Genomic DNA, 25,332 nt, shown 5'->3' on the forward strand with positions numbered 1-25,332 from the left:
CATTTTCCTTTGTTTCTCTTAGCATAGCCTTCATTTTTTCATCTAATTTGTGACCAAATTCAACCAATTCTGTGAGCATCCTGATTACCAGTGTTTTGAACTGTGCATCTGATAGGTTGGCTATCTCTTTGTAGCTTAGTTGTATTTTTTCTGGAGCTTTGATCTGTTCTTTCATTTGGGCCATTTTTTTTTTTGGTCTTGGCGTGCCTGTTACATAAAGGGGTAGAGCCTTAGGTGTTCCCCAGGGCGGGGTAAAGCTGGTTGCTTCGCTGTGACGCTGTACGTGGGGGGGGGGGGGTGCCAAGAGGGAGCAATGGCGCTTGCTCCACTCTGCTGGCTCTCAATTACTCCCTCCGCTACCCACAATCAAATTGGGTCCCTCTGGTGCTGATTCCCAAGTGGGTGGGCTTGTGCACGCTCTAGGCCCCTGTGGGTCTCTCCAATGAACTCTCCTGTGAGGCTGGGAGTTTCTCCTGCTGCCACCTCAACCCCCACGGGTGTTTCTAATCAGTGGTTTGAGGCTTTATTTCCCTCCACGCTGGAGCCCTGGGTTGCACGGTCTGTCACCTGGTCCACCAGCTGCTGCCTCACCAGCCAGCTGCAGCTTTGCCCGCCCCGCTCCACAATCCGCCACCTTGCTGGGTCCGCCAGCTGCCGCCTTGCTGTGAGTGCTCTCCGCCCCTCCTACTGGTCTGATGAATGTTTCTTCTTTATCTCCTTGGTTGTCGGACTTCCATACAGTTCGATTTTCTGTCGGTTCTGGTTGTTTTTTGTTTTTAAATTGTTGTTGTCCTTCTTTTGGTTGTCCGAGGAGGCCCAGTATGTCTACCTACGCCTCCATCTCGGCCAGAAGACACTTGATGTAATTCCTATAACAACCCTATTAGTCTTGTTTGGACGATGAGGAAGTGATAGAGGCAAGTAGTTTGCTCAGACTCTAATCCGTACGACTGCAGAATCCTTTTGCTCGGTTACAAAGCTTATATGCGTTGGTGGGCATTTGGGAAGTATCTAAGGCTACATCGGAGTTGGGGTGTGGGGGTTCTGTACCCAACACTGTAAGAGGTTTTAAGAGGCGGAGGACAATGGTACCCATACAAGTGCGAGGGAAAGTGGAGCATCTTTGTAGGAGTTCCGGTGAAGCTTTGAAACACGAGGTTCTGGTCCCCTGCAGATTTGTGCTTTAGTCACTGGATCCTAGTCCTGTCTCGACCGCCTGCAGTCCTCTCTGCAACAAGTGAAATGGTCGTGTGGTTTTGTCCTTTGTTCTGTGAATGCACTACATTGCATTGGTTAATGATAAATACCACTTGGTTGTGGCGTGTAACCCCTTCACTATGCTGTTGCATTCAGTTTGCTAGTGTTTTGCTGAGGACTTCTTTCATCTACACTCAGGAGATACTGGTCTGCAGGAGTCTTTTCCTGTGGTGTCTTTTTGCAGTGTTGGTGTCAGTAGTACTGGCCTCAGAGAGTGAGTTGGAAAGTGTTCCCTGTGCCCTCCCCTTTTATGTACTTAGGTTTTTGGGTGTTTTTTTTGAGGATACTGAGAAGGATCGGTATTAATTCTTTAAGTAGCTGGTAGAATTCATCAGTGAAACTTTCTGGTCCTGGACTTCTACGGGAAGGCTTTTCTTTTTTAGTAGTCTATTTTTAAGAGCAGTTTCAGGTTCACAGCAAAACTGAGCAGAAAGTGTGGAGTCCTCATATTTCCCCTGCCCCGCAACCTCCCCCACCATCCCTGCATCTCTGGCCAGCATCCCTGACCGAGGTGGTACCTTTGTTACCATCCAGGAACCTGCGTCGGTACACCACCACCACCCAGTGCCCGTGGCTTACCTCAGGGTCCACTCCTGGTGTTAGGAGGTGTTTGATTACTGATTTAATTGCTTTTGTTGTTACAGGTCTGTTCACATTTTCTGTTGCTTTTTGAGTCAGTTTTGGTAATTTTTGTGTTTCTAGGAACTTGTCTGTTTTATCTAGGTTATTTAATTTGTCAGGCACAATTGTTTCTTTTTTTTTTTTTTTTAATCTATGAGGTTGGTAATAATGTCCCCACTTTCATTTCTGATTTTAGTTATTTGTGTCTTTTTCTTTCTTTGTCTGGCTACAGATTTGACAATTTCATGAATATTTTCGAAGAACCAACTTTTGGTTTCTTGATACTCTCTTGCTCTTTTATTCTCTATTTTATTTCTGCTCTAACTTCAATTTCCTTCCTTGTGCTACCTTCTTTAGTTTAGTTTGCCTTCTTTTTCTGGTTCCTTAATGTGTAAGGTCAGGTTGTTGATTTGAGATCTTTTATTCTGTTTAGTTCAGTCAAGTGTTAACATTATTGTTATTATTATTGACACTCTTAAATCAACCATCACATAAGTGTGCTGCCAGTTTGAGGTTACAAGTGGGTACAATTTTTTTTTTATTATGGTAAAATATACATAAATGTACATAAAATGACCATTTTTAAATGTGCGACTCAGTGGCATTAAGTACATTTATGCTGTTGTACGGCCACCGCTGACTTCCATCTCCAAGACTCCTCGCCATCCCAAGGGGAGCTCTGTGCCTGCCAATCAAAAGCTCTCCCCTCTATCTTCCCCTGTCACTTGGCAACCGCTGCTCTGCCTCTGTCTGATTGGATTATTTCAGCTGCCTCTTGTAAGTGGAATCATACACTGTTTGCCCCTTTCTTTCTGACTTATTTCACTTAGTGTAATGTTTTAAAGATTCTTCTATGCCCTAGCAAAATCAGATTTTCATTCTTTGTTAAGGCTGAAATTCCATTTTATTTATACACACACACACACACACACACACACATTTTGCCCGTCCATCCAGGGACACCTGTATTACTTCCACCTTTTGGCTATTGTGAATGCTGCTGCTGTGAACACTGGCGTACAAATATCTGTTTGAGTCCTTGCCTTCAACGATTTTGGGTACCGACTTACATGTGGAATTGCTGGGTTATAGGTAACTTTGTGAACTTTTCTGAGGGACCGCCACCCTGCCTTCAGCAGTGGCTGCACCATTTTATATCCCTACCAGCAGTGCACAAGGGCTCCAGTTTTCTCACACCCTTGCCTTGTTATTTTGCTTCTTTGAAACAGTCATCCTAACAGGCAGGAAGTGCTCAATTTGCATTTCCATAATTATTAGTGATGTTGAACATCTTTTGATGTGCTTATTGGCCGTTAGTGTATCTTTTTAGGAGAAATGGCTATTCATGTCCTTTGCCCAGTTTTTAGATTGGGTTGTTTGGTTTTGGTTGTTGAGTTGTAGTTCTTACTTATTCTGGATCCCGGACTCTTATTAGATATGTGATTTGCAAATATTTTCACCCACTCTGCGGGTGCCTTTTTATTCTGTTGGCAGTGTCCTTTCATGTACAAAAGGTTTTCATTTTGATGAAGTTCAGTTTATCTTCCTTGTTTTTTTTTGTTGCCTGTGCTTCTGGATCGATCTCACATGTAAGAAGTCACTGCCAAATCCAATGTCATGAAGCTTCTCCTCTCAGTTTTCTTCTAAGTAAAACTAGAGGGAAGGCTGAAGAAGCGGTTGTAAGTAGCATAAGCTAGATGGAATTTGAACTGAAGCACGTCATTCTCGGGGAAAAAAGGCAATGCTAAATAAAGAATACAGAGAAATTTATTGCCACTCGAAGTTATAAATATAATTCAGATGAATGAGACCAAAAAACACCAAAACCATTGGGTTGACATTAAAATGTATTGTACTCTGACCAGATTTGTTTCTTGAAGGTTTCTCTGTTGATACGCACTTCTGTAACTAAGTAGTGTGATTTGGTACAAACATTTTATGGATAGTTTTAAAGGCCTACAAGAGGGTGTTTTGTGATTGTCCATCATAAACAAATAGTAACAGGTATTACATAATGTGAATTAATTGATGGGTTGCATGTTCGAGTTTGCACAGTATTCCACAACTATCCTACTGGCTCCACCACATTCTGTAAATACCGAATTGGACATTCCGGGCGCGTTTGTCAGCGGGAGCTCAGTTGTCAGGATCTGTGTCTTCCACACACGTCAAGGTGTGCCGCTCACACTGGGGGCCCTGCACCAGACCGGCATGAGAACATGTTTGCTGGGGCACTTGCTCATGTGGCTGTAAGATACTCTTAGTTTTCCCAATACACAGCGTTTATTTTAAAACCTTCACCTATATAGTATTTCCTAAGCCTCCTTTGTAGCCCCCCAAAAATCACCAAAAAGGGAAAGGACACTCCTTCCCCCCAATATTCCCTGCCAACTACTACTTTACAGTAAGGGTCAGAAAACCAGGAGGAGCGAGATGGTCAGTATTCCGGGCTTCGTGGCCCTGTTCCGTGTGCTCGGCTCCGCGGTGGCACTACACAGGACGCGCAGACGGCAGTAAGTGCTGGGTGTGGCTGCATGAGACCCGGGCTGTCCTGTGCCCATCCCTGTCTCCATGACCAAAATTGTCTGCTGACATAAAACACAGAGCAAGATAAACAGTGACTTAGAGCCTAATAGAAGGTATGTAACTCCTTTCCTGTTAGATGGAGGGAAAGCATCATGTCACCTCTGGGCAGCATTTCGCACTTGAGACATATCTGCAGCTTCATTCTTTCCTGACCCTGAGACCGTTGTTAGGGAAGGGTGGTCTGGAGTCTAGCCCGTGGAACGTCTTGGGGGGCGCGTATTACTTAAATAGGAAGTGAGAGCACTTCTAGCATGGTAGGAGCCCCGCTCCCTAACAGTGACAGCTGCTGGGGAGCAGCGCATGCCTGCGGCAGGCTGCCCACGCTGACGTTCGTTACAGGACAATGAGCTCTCCCTGGCAGCGATTGCAGCAGTTGAAAGTGATATTTTCGTATCGAGTGTAGGGATGAAATCGCCCAATGTTTTTCTTGGTAGCGAGTAAGGTGGTTGGTGAAGACTCAGAAAATGGATTATCAGGTGGGCTTTCTGTACAGGTAACTGGGTCCAAGTTGCGTAAGACCTAAGGAAAATACGAAATAATGTCAGATGGATACAGTGGCGACTGTAAACCCCTGGGTTTTATTGAGGTGTAACTACCCATAAAGTTCCATTTCACTAATATATAACTACCATAGAAATCACATCTGAGTAACAAATCTGGCTGCAAGAGACCTTACCCTGAGAGAACTTAACCCTCTTCTCAAAAAGCTCTAAATTTAACAATGATGTGTAATTATTACACTACCTAGTTTACCTATTTTTAAAAAATGAAGAAATTACTGTTCTATGGATGCTGAAGAAAAAACATGAAAACACAGAAGGCATGGTTGTATCGATTCTACTTGATGTTCATTTTTACCCTACACCAAAAAGTTCCCACTACCTTCCTCCTTCAGCCTTTCCTTCAGCTGCGTGGAATCAGGATTCCACCTTGATTCCGGTATTGAAACCCTACGTCCCAGTTTTGATCACTTACAAAAGCCAGCTGTGCTTCCTCTCTCTCTTCCTACCTCATACGCAGCATTGCACGCTGACCGTCGTGCTCTGGTGTCTTGGGTTTCACGGACACCCTGCTCCCTCCCCTAGTTCTCCTGCTGTGATTTTCTCCATTCTGCCGCCTTCGCTGAGGCCCTTGACAGGAGGAACCCTTGGGCAAAGGTAACATGAAAGCGCTGGCTCCTCGTTCTGCTTCTCACGCTCATTCTCCCACCCGTCATCACGTGAGGAAAATGGGTTACAGTGCAGAGGCTGCGGGCGGTGCAGTTAGGAACTGCGGAAAGCCCTGGCTCCATAGGCAAGGGGCGCGAGTGCTTCGAGAAAGGAGCAGTCAGTTCTACCAAACACCATTGGCGGTGCACAACTTCCCAGGGAGAACAGAGAAGCAGAATGGAAAGGATAAAATGACGAGTCTGGTTTTAGGTGCTGATCCATTTACTAAGCAGCTGAGTACCTACTATGTGCAAAGGACTATACCAGACCTTGAGGACACGTAAGACACAGCCCCTCCTTAAAAAACCTTACAGCTTGGGTGATGGAGAATCAAACAGTTGTAATTTTCCATGTTAAAGAGCTATAATAAATACAAGATGCAACGGAGCCTTGAAGAAGGCACATCTAGGTTTGCCGGTGAGGTTCTGGAGCAGGGTGGGGCTGATTCTTCAAGGTGCAGAGGTGCTGGAAGGGCAGTGGAGGCAGCAGGAGTAGTAGGCACAGACGTGTGAGATACAGTGGAATAAAAAGTGGTTAACTACTGGAATGTGAATTGTGTGGGGGAAGGGCGGGGAGGTACACCTGGGAAATGGTCATTGAGAAGGGAAAATGGATAAAGATTATGAAAATCCTTTTATACAATATAAAGAATTCAAACTCCACAAGGGAGACTGGGAGCTGTGTCAACAGGAGCACGGAGATGAATGCACTGACAGTTTTGAGGGGACGGTGTTTGTGAAAAGCAAGGCAGGGAGCTATTGGTGAAGCGACCATTGCAGCAGGCAGGTTGAAGGTCAGTGGCTGAATGTGGGGGGGAGGAGAGATGAGAAGGACCTGACAGGATTTGTAAAACCAACAGGATTTGGGGGACGAAGGACATAATAAAAATGGTACCTATCATTGAGAAATTATGCTATATTGGAATCTGCTGTGGGCTTTATATGCATTACTTTATGCAATCCTCAAAACATCCCTATATAGCATGTGTAGTCCACAATGATCGGGAGTAGTGGAAGCAGCAGATTGGTTTTCTTCTTTTTTTTCTGTATGGGGGTAAAATATAAATGCTACAGCAAGAAGAAAAGACATGGTTCTATTTTTAGCTGTCTGTGGGACAAATACATGGAGAAATCCCATGGAAATGTATGGGAGGCTGGCTGCCAAAGAGACAGGTGTGTGGATAGCAAGTGGGACTTGAGGGAGTGTTGTCCTCTGCCCTCTTTCTCTTCTGTGTAAGGAACTAGACACCTGCTGGGGAGTGGGATGGGCACAGGAACAAAGACGGCAAACAGCTGAACGGATCGGGGCTGGAGTCTCCAGGGCTCCGAGACCAGGGTGAGAGGCAAAGGCGCTTCAGAATGGGGTCCAGGCGAGCCGAGGCGAGGAAGAGAGCTAGGGGAGTGGCTGATGAGAAGAGAAAATGCAGGGATCAAGGGATAAAAGTGGTGATGTGACCCAGGAAAAGGGATACTCAGGACGAAGGAGTCAGAGCTGGGAAGAGAGAGACACGGGTCCCTGCAGAGGTGCTGGGCTGAAGATTTTACAAGTGGCGCAGTCCTAGCTAATGACAGCCTACGATGGGAACCCGAGAGCTGGATACAGAAGTGGAATGGAAGTGAAACTGGCTGTGGTCGGAACTGAGACCGTGGTATTTGGCAACTCACCGACATGGCCCTGACCTCACCGACATGGCCCTGACCTCACCCAGGACGTGTGTGCCAGGTCTGCACTGTATGATTCCACAACATCTGACACATTCACATCTACATGTGGGAATCAACAGTTTCTAAGATCAGAGTAATCTATTATCTATTCTTGATTATTAAATTAGAAATTCTACATAGTAGCTTTTGTACCAAAATGAACTCAAGAAAAAGACTAAAAAATAGGCCCTCTTTCTAAACAATTACAGTTTTCTCCTTAAGAAGAGAATAATCACATTTGAGAAAATTAAAGCTCAGAGAGGAAGAAACCGTTTTCTCCAAGATGACCAGCTCATCTGCATGAGTCCCGTCTAGATCCCATTCTTTACACTTTCCCTCAGAACACGCCACCCTTCGGTAAGAGGGCAGCATTAGAGGTTCCACAGATCGTGCAAGAAACACTTCACCTCTTCAGCCATTTTTTCTGCTGGGCTGCTGCAGAATTCAGCTGTCGATGGAATCTTTTTCTGACTGTTGGTTCCAACGTTTCCCAGAAGATGAGAATTCACTGCTTTGGCCAACTTGTGATTTGTGAGTGCTAGTCCGGCGGTGCTGTGGGGCTGCGCGCGGGGGTAGTAGGTCTGCTCTCTTCCCCACTGCAGGGAGACTAGGAGCTCCTCCAGCAGTCTGCAGAGAACACACAGGAACGCCGACTGTTAGCCAGAGGGTAACATGGGACAATCGGGAATGCGCAGTGACTGAGAAACACTTCTGAAATCATATAATGTCTTTCTCCGCATCTCTCTTTCAGAGCTCAATAAATCAGTCTGATAAAGTAAGTTAGATTACAGAAAGCACTTATCAATTTATAGGTTGTTATCGGGAAATCACTAACAGTCCTTTTTTCTCATATTTTTAGATGGGTGAAATAAGCTAGTATACTCATTTAGTCTTGCACCTATCGAGATGTGCATATGTATGTCTTTTCTGGGAGTAGCATTGATTTTTGATGACATACCGACCTACAATTCCTGGGCTACAGTGTCCTTGGACAAGACGTGTAAACAACCTTTTTAGACAGTCATGCTCCCGTAATGACGGGCCATCTTCTGAGCAGTGCGTCGTTTGACAGCTGCGTCATGGTGTGACCGTCACGGAGCGCCCTCGCACACACCTACGCCGTGCGGTCTCCGGCACACCTGCGCTGCACAGCACAGCCTGCCGCTCCCGGGCCCCAAACCGGTACAGCAGGTCAGTGTACAACATGGGGTTACAGCAAATATCGAGAAAATGACGCAATCCGGAGACAGCCGCCGGGTGCGGCTGCTGCTGGCACAACACGCCACACTGTCTGACAGCACCGTTTTTCCCCCAAGTGGCAAGAGCACACTCTGAAACAACAGAAAGTATAGCATAGGAAACATAAACCACATCGTAGTCACGTGTGATTACTGTCAAGTATGCGGACTGTACGTGCTGTACGAGCTCCGCTGTACACGACTGGCAGCTGTCAGTTTTCACCGGCATCACCGCAAACACACCAGCCCACCCCGTGCTGGCTGCCACACCATTAGGGATGGGAATGTTCCAGCTCCGTCACAATCTCAGGGGACCCCTGTGGGTCCTCCATTGGCCAAAACGCCCTGTGCAGCGTGACTGTATACGGGTGGATTTGACTCATTCACACTGTGAAGGGGTTTCTGCATCTCTGTTCATGAGAGAGATGGGGCCGTAGTTTTGTTGCAATCTGTCTGGTTTTGGTATCCAGACAATGCTGGCCTCGTAGGACGAGTGGAAATTGTTCCCTACTTCTCTACTTCCTAGAAGAGTTTGTATAAATTTGGCTTTATTTCTCCCTTAGATGTTCACTAGGATTCACTGGCGAATAAGTCTAGGCCTGGAGTTTCATTTACCGGAAGGTTTTTTAACTATAAATACAATTGTTTTAATAGGTTACGCTACTCAGGTCATCTGTTCTTGAGTACCCTTCGGTGGGTGGCTTGTGTCTTTCAAGGAGTCTGTCCATTTCACTCAGGCTGCTGAACGTATGGGCAGAGAGCTGTTCCCGACACCCGTTACCTTTCTCACGTCAGCATACGGCAGTGCAGCCCCTCCTCATTCCTGACACTGGCTCTGCGTATCTTTGTTCTCCTGATTATACTGGGGTTCTTAATTTTACCTTTTCAGAGAAGCAGCATTTGGCTTCTTATTTCATTTATTTCTGCTCTCATCCTTATTGTTTTCTTCTTTTTGCTCAATTTGCTCCTTGTATGTCTTATGGGGGAAGCTCAGATTACCAAGGAGACCTTTCTTCTTTTCTAAACTAAGCATTTAGTTATAAATTTCCCTCTAAACACTGCTTTAGTTGCCTCCCGCAAAATCTGACATTTTGATACATCGGGTTTTCGTTCTTCCAGTTTCCCCTGTGATCTCCTCTTTGACCTGTACTGATCTGATTTGCAATAAGTCAGTTGTGTAAGAGTACAAGCACTTTTAAGGAAGACCATCAGTTTTGATAGCTCTGGAGCATGTGGCCACGAAGGTAAGCTCTCACACGCTGAATGGTCCTCAAAAGGATCCCCTTCCACAGGAAGGGCAGGTACACTCCTTGGCTTCTAACAAAAGTTTTACAAAAGTGCTACAGATACCATCAAAACTGACTCTTAAATCCAGAGATTCCTTCTATTATGGATGTGCTAAGAGGCGTATCTTCTGGTTTTTTAGTCTCCCTCCCTCTCCTGGGCATCTGTTTCAAATTGCCACTCCAAGTATGTGCTCAGTAGGTTACTCAGCATGGCAGCGCTACAGAGCTGTCACAGTGGCTGAGACGGAGGGGACAGCAGAGGCCTGCGCAACGCGAACACGGGCCGTACTTCTGGGTGGCTCCCATCTCCTGGCGAAACTGTTCCCGCTCACTCAGGAGATCCTGTATAGCGCCCTGCGCGTGGCGGTGCTGACGCTGTAAAACTGCTCGGGAGTTGGTGAGCTCGTCTGCCAAGACCCTGGAAGAGATTAGAGTCACACCTATAAATTCTCTGACGACAACACGGTGCAGAGAAGTTAACATAGACCTTGGTGATTCTCATTTTCGAAAGCTTAACCAAGAAGAATTAACATAGTCAAATTAATTCTCAGTTTCTAAACCTTCAGTAAAAAGTATTTAAAATGTTTACAAGCTGAGAACTCACTGAAGGGATTCAATTAAAACATTTACAAAATGACAAAGGAAATGGACTTATATATAGTGACTTTTAGGATATATTACTCAATATTACTCCAGATTGATCAAATTTTGAAAAAAAAATTACATTAACCAAATATTTTAAATAAAAAACATTTTAAAGGAAAATAAAAATGCATTATTTTCCTACCATCCCACTTACCTCTTTGCCTTTAGAAAAATGTTAAACTAATGTAGAAAGGCTTCTATAAAAGGAAAACTAAGTCTTCCCACCTACCCAGCACCCCCATCCTTCTTTTATACATAACCAATAAAGTTTCTTACACATTTCCCAGAAAAAGTTATGTACATTCAACATAAAAAGTATGTGTTAGAAATACATATATTCTTTTTATTTACAGAAAAGGGATTATTTAATACAAACTTTTCTATACTTTGCTTTTTTCACTGAATAGTTTATCTTGGCGAGTTTTTCATATTAGCACACACAGAGATTCTTACTGGCCTTATCGCATTACTATAAAAAGGGATGTTAAAAAAGGTTACATATTACTATATGCCTCTTAAACTGTTCAAAGAGAACTAAATTTCATTCAAAGACAAGTTCATTTCTCCAAACAGCATCTAAGACTAGCATAGTTAGAAATCAAATTAAGGACTTTAAGAGAGTAGTCAATTACTAAAAACTATCACAGATGTTAAGACATGCAGAAACACTTTCCCAAAAAGTTACTCCTGACAACCAGCGGTTCTTAGAGCACAGCCTGGGAAGCTTTGGGGTTTTGTAAGAGATCACCAGGAGATCAGATTTAAATCAATGGCTCTTCAGCATATTACCTGTGAAACATAATATATGTTGGCCAAGTAACTTGGCTAAGCACGGGGAGTACAGCTGGGTAATGGCCAGAGCCCATTCTCCAGCAGCTCAATGTTGGAAGGAGGGGGTAAACAGACAAAGAACCGCAATTTCTAGCCGAGTCTCCTGTGTGTTTAGGCCAGTGGGGAGCAGCTGCGCCCCCCCCCCCGCCCCCCCCCCCCCCAGTGTGCTGTACAAACGTCACCCGTTCCCTCTGTGCGCAGACAGAGAAGGCCAAGAGGCTCTATCATGTGGTCACATACGACGGGAACAGGGCATGGGGGACAAATGATGTTATCTTACAGAGTGGCAGTGACATTCGAGTCCTCCAGAAAAATAATTTAGTCTGCTTTTTGTGATTTTTGTGTTTACCAGATGTCTGAGTTGACCGTTTTGTTTGGCATTAAACACTGCAGCTGGAGTGATTTCTCCTACAGAGCAGTGACCTAGAATTCTGGGATGAGGGGGGTCTGCACGATGTCCCTCCCCATTTGGGGAGGCTGTGCTTCCATCCACAGGAGCAAGAGTCCACATCTTAAATAACACATGACGTACTTCAACAACCAACTCAAAATTTTTCACACTACAGTTGACTTCTTGCGTTATGGGGTCAACAAGCCAGCAGGCCGGAAACTAGAAAATGAAATACTGTGTAAAACGGAAGATACCTGCTCGCGAGGAATTTGCTTCGCCACACGTCGCACTGTATCGACATGCGCTCCAACTGTTCGGCCAGCTGAGCTGTGTTCCGACCCAGGGCCTCGTTTTCTAACACGAGCTGATTTTTCTCACGGGCTAGACGTTCAAAGTGATACTGAAGGTCATCCCCAACAGAAGCCACCAGCAACTTTTTTAACTCACGATTGACCTGGAAGAACACGTGACCAATGTAACAAGCAAGGTGGTGTCAGTGACGATAATGTCGCAAAATGAACAAAAGAGAAACTTTTAATTTGGACCTCTATTACTTAAAATATTGATCAAAAATGATATTAAATATTTAAGTTTCATAATATACATATACTAACTATATCTTCCTCTTTTTGTATCTATACTTATAGTCCATGTGGTTATAAAGTGAGCCTCTTAAAATAAGAGCACAAATCATTATCATAAAAATAACAAACTGCTTCAGTCAACACTTAAAGAAGAAAAATTAGAAAACTAAACAATAAGTTTTGTTAAAAAACAGGACAGAGAATGTTTTCTGTGTTTTTTGAGCCTTACTCAACATTTAAAAAATAGTTTCTTTGTGCCCTAGGATTTTTATTTTTAAGAATGCAAGCAAAGGAAGCAGTTCAGGATTCTCCACAAGGGCACTCCTTATGTTGTCGAAAGCGCAAAGGCCAAAACATCGACGTCCCGCTGCAGGCACGGGTTCACGGGCAGCCACAGGGGAACACTGCTGCCATCTGTAATGGGCTCTCCGTGACATAAGAACACACTCGTAAGTGAGGTGGCACTGTCTTCCCTGTTTTTGTTTGTTTTCCAAACAGCTACAAATTCTAACTTTAGAATTAGTGACGTGTTGAGAACCTACGCAGATGTGTTTGGGAAAGGACCGCCAAGCACCGTGCCGCAGGGACCGGCGTCCACGAGACACGCCATGGTCTCCCAGGGGAAGAGCACGGAGGCCTCAGCGCCGCGGGCCGAGGTGCAAAGGAGGAGGAAACACGGCAGACATCGCGGACTGCCTTCCGCTCGCCATCCCACCGTCCTCTTTACCCTGAGCCTCGTGTGTGCTGTGCACGGGCAAAAACGTACATGGACCTTGTGGATCCTCGAAACACGGTTTGCGCGCCAGGCGCTCTCAAAGCCGGACTCGGCCAGTCTCCGGCCCGACGTCCAGGGTTGGAACCTGCTTCACAGCTTACAGGCCGCCTGGCCCAAAGCACCCACGCCCCGGCTTCCGCGCGCTTCCCGGGGCGTAAGGTCTGACGCACTAGCTCTACTGGCGGCCCGCAGAGAGAACGTGGTATTTGCGAGGAAGCCACCATGAGAGGTGACAAGCCACAGCGAGCGACACTTGTTCTCCAGGAGGAAGTGGCTGCAGGCCGAGCAGGGGGTGCGTTGGGCACTCACTGAGGCCCGGGGCGGCGGGCTGGGCTTACCTCCGTCTGCACCCGCAGCTGGTTGGAAAGGCCTTCCTTGTCCTGGAGCAGCCTCCGCTCCGAGTTCTTGAGCTTCTTCAGCTCTGTGAGCCCCTCGCTGGGCTCTGCGACCCCCTCCGACCGGCCCAGGCGCTCCCCCTTCCGACGCCCCACGGACTGGGCCTTGGCGCTGCCACGGGGCGCAGCGTGGGTGATGGCCGCCCTGGGGACCACTATTCTCACGGCCTCCACCTCCACCGCCTTGTCGTCGCGCGCCTCTCCCAGCCGAAGGACACCCGGGCTCTCAGCTGCTTTCCTCCTTGGACTCCGGAGGGCGGGAGGTCGCGTCAGTGGGGCTCCCGCAGGGACCTCCATGGAGTGAGCGGGCTCCTCGGTTTCCATTCCATCTCCTGCTCCTCGGACTGGGGCTGAAGCCAGGGTGACTGAAAACGGGACAACGACACGGAAACGACTTACTGAAAGGCAGTACCAGGAAAGGCCAGGACAGCCTCGCCCCACATTCAGAATTACTGGCACTCAGAAGAATGAAAAAATTCAGAGTAAAATTAATTGTCAAAACCACCGTGTGCCCCAAAAGGTGAACAATGTCCTTCAGGCTCACGCTTCCTTTATGCAAGTGGTTTCTCTCTCAGCAGAAAAAGCAGGGGATCTGGAATCAGGGCACTCGGTTCTGATTCTGCTTCCTCGTGTGACGCTGGGTAAGGAATTTAACCCTCCACAAATCTCAGTTTCCTCGCCTGTGAAATGGACACACTAGCAACTGTGCCAGAGGGTGGTGGCAGGAAAGAACACAGTGAGGTCAAGAGCCTGGCACTCCATGGACACCCGATGCTAGATGACCATAAAAATAAGTATCAGCTACATACATGCGTATCTGAAACCGTCTACTTCAAAACCGGTTTATCTGTTTTTTTGAACTCTTGGCAAAGAGTGCTTTGCACAAACTTCCCAGCTGGATTATTCAGTACTCTCTCTGCTATGCCTCTACTCAGGCCTTTGTTTCTGCTAGGTCTCCTCAACAGCTTCTTTTGCCACTCTCTGTGGTCCTCAGTTATCCCTCCGAAGCCAGCTTCCCCTCCACTCTTTGCACTAAGCCCTCCCATTTGCTCCAGCCCACTCTCCGAAGAGGCCTATGGCACTTACTGTCCACACTCAGCTCGAAACTTAGTCACGAAGCACACTTGTCACTGTAGGGGTCTCATGCGTGCTAACCACTGTCCCAGTGAGTCTGCCAAGCACATTCCGAGCAGGCAGGGCACCCTGCACACGTGCAGGGCACATGGGGTTAGAGAAATGTCAACATTTAAATGCCTCAGACTTTCCTGTTTGGTTTACTTTCCCTAAACTGTCTGACTTCAGTACCTTTGGTTTAAATTTTAATCTTGTTCCCTCAAAGAAGTTTTGGATTCAGATTCCAATCTTCAGATTGCTCCTATTTATCGCATGTCCCCCTTTCAGAAACAGCCCTGGCAGCAAGGACACATCCCTCGTGCAAGGGTATTGCTCAAACTTCCATGGAAAGTTCTGGCACCATACGCCAACCTTGCTGCTCTTCTGAGGCGTTAGAGGAAGTGCAGACAGCTGACAAACTTGTCACAGAAAAGTGACAAGGGCACTTTTTCTCGGGCTCTGCAATTAGAGTACTTTTTGTTCACTAACACCAGTTAACGTAAATTCAGTAGGAACCGGACACCCACTGAATTACCTAGCGTACTGTAAAAGTAAAATCAAATGAAACGATGTATGTGAAAGTGCTTTAAAACTCTAATCCCTATCACAAACAAGCAGTAACAATGAAAATAATTTAGTTTCACAGAGGCCTTGCAAATGATAACATTGTATTTAGTTTCTGTTTTTTACAAGCATCATGCCACTTGCTCTCACTTTAGTTACCAATTATTTGATCTTATTTCCCATTAATCCCCAGTATTACTTTCATTATAGTCTCTGATTTGCTTATCCTAATAATATAAAAGTCTTCTGGTGACTCTGAAACACTGTTACATGCAACTGAATTAAATTCATTCAATATTTACTGGCATGATCTTCTCTCCCTTGCTTCCTAAACATATTTAAACCCCCTTTAAAGAGTTTGCTGTGGAAGTCAGCTTGCTACAAAGTTGGCTTCCAGAAAATGGTTTCCCCTCTCACACTGAAAGCCCCCCCCTCCAGAACTCACTCTACCCAAGAATGACCTGCCATCAGGAGGAGTTCACCTTGGACACGCTAAGACTGTTACCGACATTTAAGTGAAGATGGGTGGTAGGCAGCATGCTATAAGGGTCTGAATCACAAGGGAAGAGATCGGAGCTAAAGATAAATTTGGAAGTCATTCTTATAGATAATTCCTGAAGCCTTGAGAGAAGAAGGGAAAGCCCCCTGAGAAAGCAATATGTAAAAGATAAACCAGAAAAGGAGGATAAGACAGAAACAGAAGCTAGAGCCGCGATGTCCCACAGAATCTTCTGCAATGATGGGTATATCCTAGTTCTGCACTTTCTGATACAACCACCACCAGCCACATGTGGCTACTGAGAACCTATTGTGTGGCTAATGTGACTGAGAAACTAAATTTTTAACTTTTAAAAGTATTAACTTAAACTCAAATAGCCACAGTTGTTGGTGCATTGGACAGTGAAGGGCTACAGAGAAGGCGGAAACAAAGATGCCGTGCACGTCAAGGACAGGAAGTATTTCAAAATGTGGGAATGACCAACGGTATGTGGGGCTGCAGAGAACAAGCAGGGCAGGACTGGAACGTCGCTCCTGCAGCTGGTGCTACGACGTGAACCCTGTCTCCCCAGACGTTCGCATGCGGGAGTCTGACTCCCCACGCCTCAGGATGCGACCTTACTTGGAAACAGGGCCACTGAAGATGTAATTCGTTGAGCTCATAGTGGAGCCGTGTGGGCCCCTAATCCAATATGGTTGATGTCCTTATAAAAAGGAAAAATTTGGGCACAGAAACACACGCAGGGAGAATGCCACAGGAACGTAAAGTAAGATATCAGGGTGACCAGGCCAAGGAATACCCAAAATTGCCAGCAAACCACCAGCAACTAGCAGAGAAGCTTGGAACGGATCCTTCCCCAGTGCCCTTAAAGGGAGCATGGCCCTGCCGACACCTCCGTCTCGGACTCCTAGCCTCCAGAACTGCGAGACAATGAATTTCTGTGGTTTATGCCACCAGTTTCTGGTACGTTCTTATAGCAGCCCTAGCAAACCAATGCAACAAGAGAGAGATCTTTCATACCTACTCCCTGTTTGCCCATCTTCTTGTTTAATCTTGCAGTGGGGAGAGGACATGGCTGTAAAACTCTGCTTTTACACTAAATGTTTAATAGCAGTTGCCGCCCAATAAATAAACTACTCCTGATGATGTTAACATTCAACTGTACACATGAAGCACTGAAATGTAACCACCGCAGCACAAACAAGCGTGAGGAGATCTGAAACCCAGGTGACTCCCGAGGGCTCCCTGAGACAGACTTACCCGGCTCAAACATCCCTCCGTCCTGTCGTCGCAAATGTCACATTCTAGAAACAATTATCACTAAGAGAAAAAGACTTACCTTTAGTTTCTAAACTCTCAAGAGTGGTCATTTTTTTAACTAATGAAAATGCACCCCAAGACTTCCACGGCAAAACCTAAAAAAGTATAAAATGAAGGAATTAAAACAATACGGTATAATCACATTCACTAAGTCCCTGTAATTTAAATATGATGTTCTACTTGCTTCTGTATTTAGTAACGTGAATTTAGAAAGACAGTGTTCCATATCCTTTAATAGGTGATAGTGTTAAGCCTACCCAATGTCTCAAAAAACATTAAGGGTGGTATTTCTGCGTCCCTGCCCTCGGCACTAACCCTAAACTATCGAAGGAGTGTCTGGAATTTTAGCTCAGAAATACCACTGAGGCTACCGTGGTCTTCTGCATTATTAATATGACAACAGGAATTGTAAAGTAATTAGGGCAATTACTTTCTCAGGAGACATTAGTGACACTAACTTATTCACTAGGTAACCAGAGAGGAGCTTCTGTTTAGGTGCCTAGCAAACAATAAAAACATTCACGATGACTCAATTTGCATTTTCTTGACAATAAGACTAAAATGGCATAGCTCATGCTTTCAAAAATGCATGCATGGCCTTACAGGACAAAGATTCACGGGAGAACACGAGCAGAAAGGTGATCCTAATGCCTTGTTAGTAAATGATGAAGTGTACACGAGATGACAACTGGCTTCACCACAAAAATGATCACTCTGAGTACTCGCCGTAACCTGGCCCCGGGTCTTCCGGGACTACCTTCCTCAACAGTCACGAATCCTCCTTTTTAAAAATTTTTTTAAAAATTTTAAATTTTTATTTTTTATTGTTGTTTTGTTACGGTTCTCCCGATTTCCCCCCGTTGCTCTCCGCCGCCCCGCCCCCCGTTCCCACGGTCAATCCCTACCCCGTTGTCCATCTCCCCAGGGCATTCACAGTGCCCTTCAAGCGGGTCTCCAAAGTCCCTTCGATTGAGCAGTGAGCCCTGAAACCGCGCTGGGGAGACGCAGGCGAAATGGCCAAACACCGCGGGCGTCTGCCGGCAAATACGGGGTGAGAGGGACGGCGGGGGGTGTGGAGTGAGTGGGTAACAGGAGGCAGGGGAGGAAGCGACGCGCCTGTCAACTTCTGCCGTCCCGGGAAGTCGTATTCGAAGTTCTAACGCTGTCCGAACAAGCTCTGGATCCAAAGGCATTCACACCAAACTCCCACCTAGACCTCCGTCGCCGTCGGCATCCCCTTGGTTCCACCAGCTCGTTCTTGGACTTACCTCTAAGACCCTCACTCTTCCTAGTCCAGGGGACTGCCCCGTCGCGGTTCTCCGGCTCGAAATCACCGGGCTGCCTGCTCCCGACAGTCCCTTTCCGTCCCGAGCCGCCCCGCCCTGTCCAGGTCTTCCTGACGTCAACTTCTCGCTCTTCACTAATCACTTCCGATTAATCAGTCAGGGTTTCGTTTCCGAACACGTTTCCGAAAGAAATAGGTAAACGCATTCTTAGTGCGTTTAAGTTCAAGTAACACAGGCCATACGGTGTAAGGCTTCAGTGACTGAAAACTGGACAGATGCCTATTCAAAAATAAATTGTAGAATATTCGGACCTTAATAACCGGCCAGTGGTTTGAACTTCCGGGTCACCTGTCAACCAAACGGAAGTAATGACGCTAAAAAGAGGTAGGCAGTGTTCCGTCCCACAGAGCCACGGCGTCGAGGGGCGTGTCTGTCGACGTAGTGGGCGGAGCTTCGATTACTTCCAGCCAATAGGGACGAGGGAGCGGGGCAGTGACTTCCGCGCAGCATCCAGCAGTAGGCGGGGCTCTGTTGCCGGAGTAACCGGGCGTCAGTGTTGGTGCCGGTGTCTTCCTGTCAGCTCGAGACCTCTTTCCCTCTGCTGAGCTCCTGAGACTATGGTAAGTGCCAGACGGCTCCGGGGTCCTGGTGTCGCAGCGTCCCCACTCCTGGGCCTGGGGCTAATGGGCACTCGGGGCGTGCCCGGGCCTTGCACCCTCGCCCCATTGTCTCTTTAGTGCTGCTGAGCCCCTAGAGTAATGTAACGGAAAGTTTTGGGATAAAACACTGAGTCTAACAGCCGGAGGTGAAACATCATTCCGAACAAGCTTTTTAATTGTTTGCATTGTCATCGTTGCATTTTTCAAGCTCGGCTTCACCTTAGCTTGCTTCATGTGAGAGTATATAGTGGTGGGTACGTGACTGTTCCAGCCCGGCTGCGGGTCTCCCTGGATTTTAGTCTTTGCTCCCCCGGGTGGCGGAGCCCTGTCCCGCACCCCGTCTGAGGGCCCCCTAGTAGGATCCAGTTGATTCCTTCTGGGTCCGTTCTTTTTTTAACAGGAATGCCCCCTCTAGGTAACTTGGAAAGCTGCTGGAAAATTCACTTGCTTGAGCTACGGCCCCAGAAATTCTGAGTTAATTGGAGTGTGGCTGGGGATTTGCATTTTTTTAAAGGCTTGCAGGTGATTTCAATTCACTCACCTGTTTGAGAACACCAGGGTTCTACTTAATTCACATAATTAGCAAATTGTTAAACCTTTGCGAATAACGGACTGGCGTATAGACAGTTAACTGTTGTCGGGTGGGTATAGCTATGAATTTAGCAACAGAGCCCCACTCAGCCCCCCCTCTTTCTTGGTTTTTGTTACCCAGCCGCCCCGCCTTTTCCCCCAGAGCGCCATTCAAGCCTTCACTTCGCAAACCCCGCCCCTGCCCCTCCTCCTCCCTCCATTCTAAGCAGAGGACAGAGTCTGACAGTCAATTTCTTCAGCCTCCTGCCCCCAACCTATACACTGATCTACAGTTTTGTCCTCCATTCAGTATTGTGTTTCTAGTTTGGAGAAAGAAGTGCTGAAGGGTGACACACCCATTATATATATTTCCTCAGATCTCACTCCTTGCCATTCATGACAATACTTTTTGCTTTTCTCTTTTTGTGTGTGATTTTAGCCTTTTTCTCTCCACTTCCTTCTCCTCGCTGTTAAAATCATACATCTTAAGAAAATGAAATAAAACAAAAACACACCCTCCGTCTTGTGTTTCTCCGCAGTTCTTCCATCTACCTACCAGTAAATTGCTAGAAAGCATAGTGTTTTCCCTCGCTTCAGCTTCTGCTTCTTCACTTCCATCCTCACTATTCTGTTGTCTGACTTCTTCCCTAATGGCTTCGGGGAAGTTCCTCTTGCTTAAGTTTCTAATGGCCTTTTAAGTGCTAAATCCAGTGATTCTCAGAATTTATTTAGGCGCTCTGTGACAACGGAAACTCAAGGGTATCCATTGCGCCTCCCCGGGCTTTGCCTGCTTTGTACGAGCTATTCTCTGAGACTCATTCCGTAATTAATATCACTTCCTAGTCTATACATTTTCCTTGGGTGACTTCAAGTACACAGAGTTCTCCTAGTGCCTAAGCTTTCGGGCCTCAATTTCAGTGTTCCTCCGAGACCTGCTGACGCCTCGCCTAGTCGTTTCCTGTTCATCTCTACCTGGTTGCCACGAAGGCCCCTCAAACTCAGTAGGACCCAAACGGAACTTGCTGTCTTTCCACCTGGTTTCTCTTATTTCCCCACATTAGTGAATGACACCACTATAAGATAAGGTAAACCAGAAACCGGAGTTATCCTGCATTCCTGTCTCTCCTGCTCCAATATCCAGGTGGTTAGTAAATCCTGTTTCCTTTGAGATCTCATTTCTTGCCTGGACTATTGTAATAGTGCCTTTCACAGTCTGGCCCGACAACTCCCCAAACCACTATTTTCTCTGCCACGAGAAGGCATTTTGTAGAACCGAAATCTGTTGATCTTACTCACCTCTGGAAAACTCTAGGCTCCCCGTTTCCTTTTGTATAAACTGCAAAGTCTCTGGACTGGTATTCAGGCCTTCCATGACCTAGCACTTACCTGCCAGCCTCCTCCCATGCTCCTCCCTTCCCTAGACGTTCCTCTTAGCGCCTTGCTTTTGAGCGACTTGCCTTTCACTGAACATACCAGTCACTTCAAGCCGGCGGTGAGCTTGTTCCCTCTCCTTTGCACGTGTGATTCCTGCACCCAGAATACCCTCCCCCTTGTTTGCCTGCCAGGCTTCTGTTGATGCTCCCAGACCCTGTGGAGGTGTCTCTTCTCTTGTGATGCCTTTCTTACCGACTCGAAGAAAATTGACACTTCATTCTTTTTTGTTACCGCCTTACATCCTACACATCTCTGTTACTGTGCTTACCACGTGCACCTGAACTTATTCATGTATGGATTTGTCACCCCCACTATGCTGTGAACTGCTAGAGGGGCGGATCTTCGTTTTGTTCACTGCCATTGCATGGACCATAGTAGGCGCTCGATACTTGCTGAACGAGTAAAAGTAGTAAGAAAATGGAAGTGCGCTGGGAGGATGCTTGGGAGTTATTGGAGGGAGGATGGCCCTCGCTTTTCAGTCAGAAAAACGATCCCGAAGCCAGTGGAATCTAGTTTTAATAGCTAGAAGTCAGTGACCTGCGCGATGGCACAGGGAGGTGGAAAGTGACATTTGCTGAGTACAGGGTTGTTGTGGGGATTTTTTTGTTTGTTTGTTTTGTTTTTGTGACTGCCTTCCATTTTGTCATTCAGACCTCCCGACATCCCTAAGAGCAATGAACTTCTCCCCTACCCTCTGCCTTGGCCGGAGTTGTGTGTGTGGCTCCTTCAGATGGGGTGGTCAGCGAAGGCCCCTCCGAGGAGCGACTTTTGCTTGAGGTCTGCAGGGCGCGGTGCGAGGGCCTGGAGGAGGTCCTGGGCAGCACAACAACACGAGCAAAGGCCCCAGACAGCACGTCTCAGGAACTGGCCTACGAGTTCATGTAAAAGTGAACGGAAACTGGGTGCCGGCAGCAGGGGGAAGCCGGGCAGAGGAGAGCCTGGGATGTGACCAGAGAGGCGGCGCAGGCCAGCCCACGTGATGTCCTGCAGCGGTGTCTCTCAGACTGCAGACTGCAGGCCCTCACTCCCCTGGGACATCAGTGTGCGGTGTGTGGCCAGCATGAAAAAAAAAGGAGCCTAAGCAGACACAGCATTGCATGTAGTGAGGGAAACTTCGATGGAACTTTTATTTTAGCTTGCACGTACGTGGTGCCTGCTGGGTTCTGCCGTAAAATAGATTTCATGCTGCGAGTCATGAAACCTGAAGTTCAAGACCTAGTGTGCTTTGAATAATATGTCCTTTAAAAGGCAAAGTAGTTGCAATCTCAAGGCCTGCGTATTTCTTATTCCTCCTTTGACCTAGTGGCAACTTTGTGTGTGTGTGGCAGGGAAAGCTCTGAAACCAATGAAAAGCTGCAGTTGACTAGAGGAGAATTGTCAAGCTTCTTTCTGCATCCAGAGCTCCCTTCCCTGTCAGGTGTGGTCAGTCCTTTACGAGAAAGAACGGGCCTTTAGAAAAAGAGAGAAATGGCGTTCAGTCTGGCCACGGCGTGTGTACTGGATGAAAGGCTGGTAGTCTCTCTACAGGCAGCTGAGAGTGGGGTTCTTTTTGCCCTGCCGGCATGGCTTCTTGACCGTAACAGTTAAATTATCTGGTCGGCTTCCGCCTGCATCTGGCTTGTTACAGTTGGAACGTTCAGCACCAGAGTCAGGTTCTGCCTGCAAATTCTAGAACCACCTTTATCTTCTTCAATTTGGTACGTCTCACACCCATGGCGTTTAAGAGAAAGAATATGCTAGAGTCGTCAATGTATTTACGTTTTTGCGTAAAGAGAATAGAGAGGATAATGCTAAGACTCTTGTGACTGATACAGTGAAATGAACGTTACCCATCCTCTAAGATAGAGGGTTGACCCGAATACTGTTGGCCAAGGCGAGTTGCCAGTCTGAGGTCTGTGACGGTTGTGAACTGTTCCGCAAGAACTAGACTGAACAGACGTCTCCAGGTTGTTGTCTTGAAAGAACCTTCAAAAAGGGTTTCATGATTGCCAAACAGAGAACAGGATTTTGTTCCATGAAATGTTTTTAGGTTCCAGCTTTATCATGTTTCTTCTAAACAGGTTTACTGTTTTATTTTTGGCGGGGCGGGGGCGGGGGGGTGGTGCTGGGGCACATGCTTCTTACCCATCCGGAAGTCCTTCTGTTACTTGACCTGATAACTTGCAGTTCCAAAGCCCCGGGCAGGATATCATTTGCTGCAACTGAAATTAGAAATCGGAAACTTAAACAATAGTTTTACATATATTTTGTGATATTCTTCTTTAGCAGGGACCAGTGCTATTTGCAAACTAAACAGCAACTGGTTAATATAATGCCCTAATTCTCTTCATACGGAGCTCTTTATCTTTTTCTGCCTTGTTATCCCCCATCCTTTTTTACTTTTTTTTTTACCCAGCTTTTGAAATATAATTTGCATATAATGTTGTGCAACTTTAAGATGCGCGTGATTGGACACACGACCATATCACAAAGTGACAGCCTCCGCAGCATCGGCTCAGCCCTCCGTCACGTCCCCAAACGACCGTGTGCCTGCGTGTGCATGAGGAGAACAGGGAAGACCTGCTGTCTGAGACGGACTGACGGTTGCCTGGGGCGGAGGGGCTGCTGTGAGAAGGGTGGAGGGGATCCAAAAGTGCAAAATCCCGGTTCTGAAATAAATAAGTCCTGGGGATGTGATGGGCAGCACGGTGACTGTAGTTAATAACACTGCGTTGTGTGTTTAAAAGTTGCTCAGTGAGTAGATCCGAACAGTTCTCTTTACAAGGAAAACATTTTTTAAAACTGTATGTGGTGATGGATGTTGACTAGACTTCCTGTGGGGATCACTTTGCAATACATACAAATACGGACTCCCAGTGTTGTAGCCTGAAACTAATACAATGGTACATGTCAGTCATATCTCCAAAGACACTCCAAAAACAAACACAAGAAATCATCTTAGTAGGACCCAAAATTTTGAAAAAAAAAAAACCACACAAAACACTATAAATTTGTGATGAAATGCTCCTAAGGACACTTTTGCTATTGTCATGCTCTTAAAACAGCGTGAATGATAAATCCTCCCCACAAGGGGTAGGAACGCGGGACCAGGATGGACGTGGTGGGAGAAGCTCAAGCCAGTGACAGAAAGGCAGTGTTTGTAATGGGACGAATGACAGACAACGGCTAAGTCAGCCCGGATGCGGCCATGCTGGCAACAGTGTATGGCATTTGCAGAGACTGCGGTCGATCTGTCTGTACCGACCCAGACAGATGGCGCTTTAAAGTGAACCTGGCTGCAGAGTGTCTGTGGTTTACCATTTATGTAAAGAGTCGTTGCTGGGATCGATCGATGTTACGGAGCTTTTCCCCTAAGGTTTCTAGTTTTCTGGCTTCAGAAAGATGTGATTTAAGTCTTGAATCCATTCGGAGTTATTTTTGGGGAGTGAGGTAAGATTGAGGTTCGGTTTCAACACCCTTCCTTCCTGTTCACCAATTATTCATTCAAACAAGTATTTAGTGTCCTCTCTCTGCCTTGCACTGGCTATACACTGGTTGATCAATTAGCACACGGTAGCTCCTACCCCGTAGAACTTCTTGAGAGAAACAGATATTAGGAAAAAATTACGAGTGTAATTTGGGTTACAAAGGAGAAATTACAAGGTGAGTTAGAAATGTGTAACAAAATAGAGCGATCTGACCTCACCTGGGGTGGCCAGGGAGGGCCTGCTAGACGCCATAACTTTTTAATTCTTTTCTATCTCCTACTTGGGAGGACGTGCAATGCCCGTAAACAGACACGTGAATGCGACCACTTTGCATGTTGCCAAGCACTGTGAGGAAGGTTGGACCAAGTCCTGTGATCACAGCGGCCTCCAGGAGCAGGTGGTCTTATGTGGGACAGTCAGGGAAGGTCCTCGTGAGGAGGTGACTGTATTTATTTTTTATTTTTTGAGAAGGTGGCCTGAGAGCTGAGGTCTCAAAGAGCAGCTGGCCGGGTAGCGGTCCAGGAGAGGGGCCGCCCAGCAGGGGCTGCAGCAAGGGCCCAGGCTTGGCAGAGGGATGGGGGGGGCGGGGGGGGGGGGGTGGCCCGAGTGGCAGGGCCGGGGAAGGTGGTGAGGACGGGGGACAGGAGCAGAGCAGGTCTGAGAGGCTTACGGGACTTGGGAAGGATTTTGGATTTCATTCCAGTGCAGTGGGATAGTGCATCTCACACGGTTTTCCTATTCCATCGGGACATGTTATTTTCCTTGCATCCGCCTCATTTAAACTCTAGCCATAGGAGATGGCCTTTCAGCGCTTATTTTCATTCTGCCTGTCACATTTATGATCTTATAAACTTTGGAAGATATTTTTCTGTTCTCTTATCTTTGAAGATCAGTGACTCC

General features: G+C 46.7%; 2 protein-coding genes across 3 annotated transcripts in view; one reads left to right on the top strand and one right to left on the bottom strand.

Annotated features, from left to right (window-relative positions):
• Window positions 1-3,627: 3,627 nt before the first annotated feature.
• On the bottom strand, window positions 3,628-18,632 carry BLZF1 (basic leucine zipper nuclear factor 1). The gene is made up of 7 exons (XM_024553681.3): window positions 18,285-18,632; window positions 17,036-17,111; window positions 13,464-13,885; window positions 12,021-12,220; window positions 10,189-10,317; window positions 7,783-8,002; window positions 3,628-4,983 (listed from the first exon to the last, which is right to left on the bottom strand). Exons 2-7 carry the CDS (start codon window positions 17,064-17,066, stop codon window positions 4,798-4,800), a joined length of 1,188 nt encoding a protein of 395 aa, XP_024409449.2. The 5' UTR covers window positions 17,067-17,111; window positions 18,285-18,632; the 3' UTR covers window positions 3,628-4,797.
• A 142-nt stretch (window positions 18,633-18,774) lies between these two features.
• The window catches only part of NME7 (NME/NM23 family member 7), a 98,048-nt gene continuing 91,490 nt past the window's right edge, over window positions 18,775-25,332 (top strand). For both annotated transcript variants that reach the window (XM_053916041.1, XM_053916042.1), the window contains exon 1: window positions 18,775-18,922. In XM_053916041.1, coding sequence (XP_053772016.1) covers window positions 18,920-18,922 — 3 coding nt within the window. In that variant the 5' untranslated portion in view covers window positions 18,775-18,919. The remainder of the gene's footprint in view (window positions 18,923-25,332) is intronic.

Source organism: Desmodus rotundus, chromosome 12 (assembly GCF_022682495.2).
Source record: "Desmodus rotundus isolate HL8 chromosome 12, HLdesRot8A.1, whole genome shotgun sequence".
Classification (NCBI taxonomy): Eukaryota; Metazoa; Chordata; class Mammalia; order Chiroptera; family Phyllostomidae; genus Desmodus; species Desmodus rotundus.